Source organism: Arachis ipaensis, chromosome B03 (assembly GCF_000816755.2).
Source record: "Arachis ipaensis cultivar K30076 chromosome B03, Araip1.1, whole genome shotgun sequence".
NCBI classification, from domain to species: domain Eukaryota; kingdom Viridiplantae; phylum Streptophyta; class Magnoliopsida; order Fabales; family Fabaceae; genus Arachis; species Arachis ipaensis.
This window is the reverse complement of record NC_029787.2, coordinates 88348096-88355854: the sequence shown is the minus strand read 5'-3', so window position 1 is coordinate 88355854 and position 7759 is coordinate 88348096. Positions and strand designations below refer to the sequence as shown.

The 7759-nt window shown below is 38.1% G+C and overlaps 1 protein-coding gene across 1 annotated transcript in view; it reads right to left on the bottom strand.

The window, feature by feature from the left end:
• LOC107633375 overlaps positions 7138-7759 on the bottom strand; it is a 1727-nt gene continuing 1105 nt past the window's right edge. Inside the window, exon 2 of the mRNA XM_016337008.1 lies at positions 7138-7748. Coding sequence (XP_016192494.1) covers positions 7138-7748 — 611 coding nt within the window. The remainder of the gene's footprint in view (positions 7749-7759) is intronic.

Below are 7759 nucleotides of genomic sequence, written 5' to 3'. Positions count from 1 at the left end.
TGTCTGGCGTTCAAACGCCAGAACAGAGCATAGTTCTGGCGCTGAACGCCCACAATGGGAGCATCCTGGTGCTGAACGCCCAGAACAAGCATGGTTCTGGCGTTCAACGCCAGAAATGGCAACAAATGGGCGTTGAACGTCCAAAATGGGCACCAACCTGGCGCTGAACGCCCAGAGTTGTGTGCAAGGGCATTTTACATGCCTAAATTGGTGCAGGGATGTAAATGCCTTGACACCTCAGGATCTGTGGACCCCACAGGATCATCTCAGGATTTGTGGACCCCACAGGATCCCCACCTACCTCATCATCTCTCTTTCCATTCATGATCATCCCTTCTGTTTTCCATTTACCACTCACATCCATACACCCATTACCTTCAAAATTCAACATCTCTCTCCCACCCAATCCCACCCATATGGCCGAATACACACATCCATCCATCTCCTCCATATCTTCTTCTTCTTCTTCTATTCTTTTTTCTTTTGCTCGAGGGCGAGCAACATTCTAAGTTTGGTGTGGTAAAAGCATAGCTTTTTTGTTTTTCCATTACCATTGATGGCAGCTAAGACTGGAGAATCCTCTAGAAAAGGAAAAGGGAAGACAAAAGCTTTCACCTCCGAGTCATGGGAGATGAAAAGGTTCATCTCCAAAGCCCATCACTAAGAAAAAGATGGAGCAAGCAAGAGAACCCATTCATGGAGCTCAAGAGGCGTATGAAGCTCATCACCATGAGATCCCGGAGATGCCTCAAATGCACTTTCCTCCACAAAACTATTGGGAGCAAATCAACACCTCCCTAGGAGAATTGAGTTCTAATATGGGACAATTAAGGGTGGAACATCAAGAGCACTCCATCATGCTTCATGAAATAAGAGAAGACCAAAAAGCAATGAGGAAGGAGCAACAAAGACAAGGAAGAGACATAGAAGAGCTCAAGGACATCATTGGTTCCTCAAGAAGGAAATGCCACCATCACTAAGGTGGACTCATTCCTTGTTCTTATCTCTTCTGCTTTTCGTTTTCTATGATAAGTGCTTATCTATGTTTGTGTCTTCATTACATGATCATTAGTAGTCAGTAACTATGTCTTAAAGTTATAAATGTTCTATGAATCCATCACCTCTCTTAAATGAAAAATGTTTTAATTCAAAAGAACAAGAAGTACATGAGTTTCGAATTTATCCTTGAACTTAGCTTAATTATATTGATGTGGTGACAATGCTTCTTTTTTTCTGAATGAATGCTTGAACAGTGCATATGTCTTTTGAAGTTGTTGTTCCTGAATGTTAAATATGTTGGCTCTTGAAAGAATGATGAACAGGAGAAACTGATGTTGTTGGATTCTGACCTCCCTGCACTCAAAGTGGATTTTCTGGAGCTACAGAACTCTAAATGGCGCGCTTCCAATTGCGTTGGAATGTAGACATCTAGGGCTTTCCAGCAATTTATAATAGTCCATACTTTGCCCAAGTTTAGATGACGCAAACGGGCGTTAAACGCCAGCTCTTTGCCCAATTCTGGCATCCAGCGCCAGAAAAGGATCCAAAACCAGAGTTGAAGGCCCAAACTGGCACAAATACTGGCGTTCAACTCCAAGAAGGACCTCTACACGTGCAGCACTGAAGCTCAGCCCAAGCACACACCAAGTGGGCCCCGGAAGTGGATTTATGCATCAATTACTTACTTTTGTAAACCCTAGTAGCTAGTTTATTATAAATAGGACCTCTTACTATTGTATTAGACATCTTTGGATCCTGGATCGTATTTTGATCCTGTGATCACGTTTTGGGGGCTGGCCATCTCGGCCATGCCTGGACCTATCACTTATGTATTTTTAACGGTAGAGTTTCTACACTCCATAGATTAAGGTGTGGAGCTCTGCTGTTCCTCAAAGATTAATGCAAAGTACTACTGTTTTCTATTCAATTCATCTTATTTCGCTTCTAAGATATTCATTCGCTCTTCAATCTGAATGTGATGAACGTGACAATCATCATCATTCCCTATGAACGCATGCCTGACAACCACTTCCGTTCTACCTTCGACTGAATGAGTATCTCTTAGATCTCTTAATCAGAATCTTCGTGGTATAAGCTAGATTGATGGAGGCATTCAAGAGAATCCGGAAAGTCTAAACCTTGTCTGTGGTATTCCGAGTAGGATTCAATGATTGAATGACTGTGACGAGTTTCAAACTCACGATTGCTGGGCGTAGTGACAGAACGCAAAAGGATAGTAAATCCTATTCCAGCATGATCGAGAACCGACAGATGAATAGCCGTGCTGTGACAGGGTGCGTTGACCATTTTCACTGAGAGGATAGGATGTAAACCATTGACAAGGGTGATGCCTCCAGACGATTAGTCGTGCCGTGACAGGGCATTTGGATCATTTTCCCGAGGGAAGACCGAAAGTAGCCATTGACAATGGTGATGCATTACATAAAGCCAGCCATGGAAAGGAGTAAGACTGATTGGATGAAGATAGCAGGAAAGCAGAGGTTCAGAGGAACGAAAGCATCTCTATTCGCTTATCTGAAATTCTCACCACATGATTTACATAAGTATTTCTATCCCTATTTTATTAATTACTTTCGAAAACTCCATTATTATTTTATATCCGCCTGACTGAGATTTACAAGGTGACCATAGCTTGCTTCATACCAACAATCTCCGTGGGATTCGACCCTTACTCACGTAAGGTATTACTTGGACGACTCAGTGCACTTGCTGGTTAGTTGTGCGAAGTTGTGAACCATGGTATTGGCATCATGTTTTTGGCGCCATTACCAGGGAAAGAAAGAGCGATGAATTTTACATAATCAAAGTGTAATCACAATTTCTACACACCAGTCTCATAATCTCAATGAAAAAGTAGTGCAGTAGTTTTCAAAAACATTTTCAGTATAAGATGGATCCATTGATGTGTGCGCGCACCACCTGTGCTAGCGTTGCAACCAGTAGACATTTCCCTGCCTGTGTGTGCGCACAGGTGTGTGCGTCCGCACAGAATAAGATTTTCGCAGGGTTGTGTACGCGCACAAGGCTGTGTGTGCGCACACATTAGAAATCATAAAATTTTGCAACTTAGCGGAATTTCAGATTTTTAACACCAACTTTGAATGATCATAACTTCCTCTACGAAAATCCAAATTTTACAAACTTTATATCAAATTGAAGGGTTTTCAATAAGCTTTAATTTCAAATAAATTCCAATTAATTTTGAAAACCGAGGCAAAAGTTATGATCGAACAAAGTTCACCAAAAATCCATTTTTATCAAAGTTCACAATTACCACCATTTCTTACCATACACATTCCAACCCATATCAAACCATTCAAAACTCCATTTCTCATCAAAATCCATACTCTAAGACATATTGTACCATTTTTACTACTCTTTCCTTTGCATTTCAACATTCTCAACCTTGAATATCAATATACAACACATCAAGCAATTTCTTACCAACACATTCATAAATTCTCATTTCATCAATATCATTCTTCCTCATCAACTCTTTCATAGTCCTTAGTAATGACTAAAATACATATTCATACAAGTTCATCATACATTACATTCCAACCCCATTATCTCAATCAACATTTACAACATTAACAACCCAAACAATCATCAACAACATATAAATTCCAAACCTATCATATGGGACAATAGCCTAAATGTCCATGAATATTATATACTACATAGAGGAAACCAAAACCATACCTTGGCCGATTTCCAATATGCCCTTAAACCAAAGTTGAGCACAAGCTAGGCTTTTCCAACACAATCCAAGCCACCAACAATCACCAATAAGCTCCAACAAGTTCAATTACTCACCACTTCAAGCTATAACACACATAATTCACCATAATTCAACCTAGGGTTTATCAAACTAGAAATTTCAGAAGGATTTAATGGCTCTTACCTTTTCCAACAGATTTGGATGTCAAAACCCAATGCTAAGCAAGGATTAGAGTGAACCTAAACATCCAAAATCACAAAAACTCACTTAATCACAAACCCTAAGAACCAAAATTTTGGAGAGAAGAATAGAAAAGATTTCATGGTTACCTCTCCAGTTTCTTGTATGAGTTTTGTAGAACTCTTCACAAGGAATGCGTAGCCACAAACGGTGCGGAGATCGGAGCTCTGTAGCTCAAAATATGAGCTAGAGAAGAAGAGGGAGAATAGTGTTTCTTACTCCCCTTCTCCCCTTTCTATTTCTGTTGTGTGGGTGTGTTTAGTTGTGTTGTGGCTGCATGGGTTCATTAATTGAGCCTTTTATATGTTGGGCTTGGGCCCAACTTGGGTCCGGTCCAACCCGTTAGCGTTTTTAGCCCGTTTAAAATTAACACCCGGTTTTCCATTTCTAATATTTTTCTAAGGTTTTTGTCGGTTTTCACTTTTTCTCGTGCAGTACGGGGCAGACTTGAACCGGTTCAACCGGTTCAACTGCCGGTTCACGATTTTTTGCAATTTTTCGCAGAAATCACATTTTCTGACTCAGAAAAACCCACTGAGTCCAAAAATCACCTTTAAATCCTCAAATTCTCACTCTAACTTTTCAGAATCTAATTTGGGCAACATTAATTAATTAACCGGTTGATTAGTTACGGTTCTTACATCTTAGGGTTTTTAGTTTTATTTCTTCTCAATTTCAGATTTTCATCTTGCTTTAATTTAGTTTTCTTCTACCTTTTATTTGTTCTAGCACTTTAGTTATGTATTTCTCTAATTGATTCCTTTATTTTGCTAATTAAGTTTATGAGTTCATGTGTTACTCTCAATTTTCATTAATGCAATTTATGTTTCATGTTTCTTATTATTCAATTGCTTTATTATGGTTATTTCTTTGCTTTGGTTAGTCTTAGAATTTTCTATGTCTTGTCAATTTTCTATGTTTTTATTTTATGCCTTTCAAGTGTTTGATAAAATACTTGGGTGGATTTTAATTTAGATTTTATGTTCTTGACTTGGATTGATTAATTTGATACTCTTGAGTTATCAAAATTCTTTTGTTGATTGGTGATTGAAAGTTGCTAGTTGGCTTGAGCCTCACTAAATCTAGTCTTTAATTAGGACTTGTGAACTTAAGTCGATTTTACCCGCTTGACTTTCCTTCATTTGTTAGAGGATGACTAAGCAAAAGCAATTTACATCTACCATCACAATTGGTGATGATAATGAGGATAGGACTTCTAATTCTCCTTCCTTGCTAAGAGCTTTCTTAGTTATTAGTTTATTTTCTTGCCATTTTACTTTCTTGTTTCTTATTACAAAACCCAAAAATATGCTTTTTCATAGCCAATAATAAACTACACTTCCCTGCAATTCCTTGAGAGACGACCCGATGTTTAAATACTTTGGTTAATTTTATTGGGCTTGCTAAAGTGACAAACTATTTAAACGTTGACCGATGATAATTTGTTAGTTTAGAACTATACTTGCAACGCGACATTTTTGAGAAATTCTTTACTGACAATTTTTCTCCGTCAAGTGGCAGCGACGGCGAGACAACCCCCTTCCTCTCTTCTCCTCTTCTTCCTTGCTCATCTCTCTCTTTCTTCAGCGTGTGTGTGTGAAAGAAAAGGGGTGGCGACTGGAAATGGGTGGGGTGAAGGAGTGTTAGGGTTTGGGAGAGTGTATGTAGATTAGGGTTTGTGTTGGGGATGCTGGGGTTTGGTAAGATAAGAATTTTAATAACAATAAAAGGGTAGAGTAATAATTTAAAACCAATTTAAATACAAAAATAATTATTTTTGAAATACTATTTTATTCTCAACTTGCAAATTATTTTCAAATAAATACTAATTCAATGAAAATTAGAGATAATTAAATTAATTCTCCTTTATTTATAAAATAAGGTTCATAAGCTTAATGTTCAAATTAGAACATATGAAATTCTTATCATTTTCTAAATTATTAAAGATCCAAATTATAAATAAGAAATTGCCCAACTTATATATAAAAATCTCTGTAAATATAATCTTATGTAAATATAATAAGTCATAAGTAACTTATTATTTAATTTTCAAAAAATCTGGGGTCTTATAGTCGGATTTAGTGACGGCTAGTACTGGCGGAATTAGCGGCAGTTTTTGCGACGGGCATGAGCAAAATTTCGTTCCCATAATTGATTATCGTTGGTTTCTTTTTTCCACCACTAAATCCGACGATAATTACTGGTGCAAAATCTTATTTCAATAGTGCCAATTTTATCAACGGATTTTTCGTCGGTTTATTCCGATCATATTAAGGTTTAGTAAAATGTTGCGTTTAGACACTTTACCAGTGAAAATTTTCGCCGATAAATTCGACGGTAAAATTAGGGTAAAATTCAAACGTGAAACCCTTCTCCTTCATTTCTGTAAAGACTCTCTCTCTCTCTCTCTCTTCTCTCTCTCCCCTCCCTTCTCTCTCTCTCTCTTGTCGTCTCTCTCTCATCTCTAGTGCACCTCTCCTCCACTGAGGCTGCCGCCGTCGCCATCACCAGCTAGAGCTTCCGTTGTTGCCGCCGCTACACGTTGTCTTTACTATTGCTGGAACTGTCACTGCTTCTGCCACCACTATTGGTGTTCGTTGCCGTCGATGGTGGTCACATTGTCACTATCGCTGCCACGTCTTATCACCCCCACACTTCCACCATTCTACAGCCACAATCAGAGGTAATATATAATAAGTTCTTTAAGTTATAAAGCTCATACAATAATATATAATCAAGGAATATCATACACTAGAAACCCGATGAAGGAATAAAAGCTCAAGGACGTAAGAAAAATAGAGATACAAAAGCGCGAAGTATTCACACATGTTAGCCAAACGCGTAAGCACAAAAGATAAACAGAAAACATAGAGTAAAAAAGTTATATATCTATAATATAATATACAAAAAATAACTAGTCACAACCAACGGAGTTTAGACCGGCTAGTTCAAACAGAAATACAACAGAGTTTTGATGTTTACAACAGCTAACATCTTATCTGTCAAAGTTTTTAAAATACAAAAGTGAGATGCTACAAAAGTAAATCAAAATAGGAATTTGAGCCATCCTCTGCTTTGTCACCATTCGCAAACTCACCGAGGTAGGTTGCGACCTGCATCTGAAAAACAACATATGGTATGAGAACCAGGGGTTATCAATTTGGTAACAGTGCCCAATAGATAAGATATAAGGTTCTGGGAAGCCAAAGAAAATCCTGGACCGCCTCATCCCCTTGGTAAGCTGGTGTAGTTTTGTTCTCGACTGTTGCTGATGGATCTTTTTGTACCGTTGCTTCAAACCATGATGGCAAAGCTTGATAAGAAGCTTCCCAACCACCAAATATATTTGCAATTGCCTTGTGCTTAACCAGCCATGTTTTGCGGTAACTTATCGTATAATTGAATTTTAATTGCACTTCAACAATCACAGATTTCACCTTTAAAGATGGATCAACTTTAACCAATGGCGTTATCACCTCTGCAATTATGTCTGAGTTTAGCTTCACATGATCTTGAGAAATTGTTGTCCTGGTACATGTGTGACTACCATTGTACCGCCTTATAACCCAACAAAACTTTCTCTTAATAGGACTAGTCCTGATAAGCCGATCGCAATTTGTTCTATATTGTATACACTTAGCATAAAATGTGGTTGGCTCAGATTCACACACTCGATAATTCACACCCCAACGAATGGTATAATCTTTAATTGCTGCAATCACAGTTTCTCTAGAACTAAACTCCATACCGATAATAAATTCACCATCTGTAAACAAC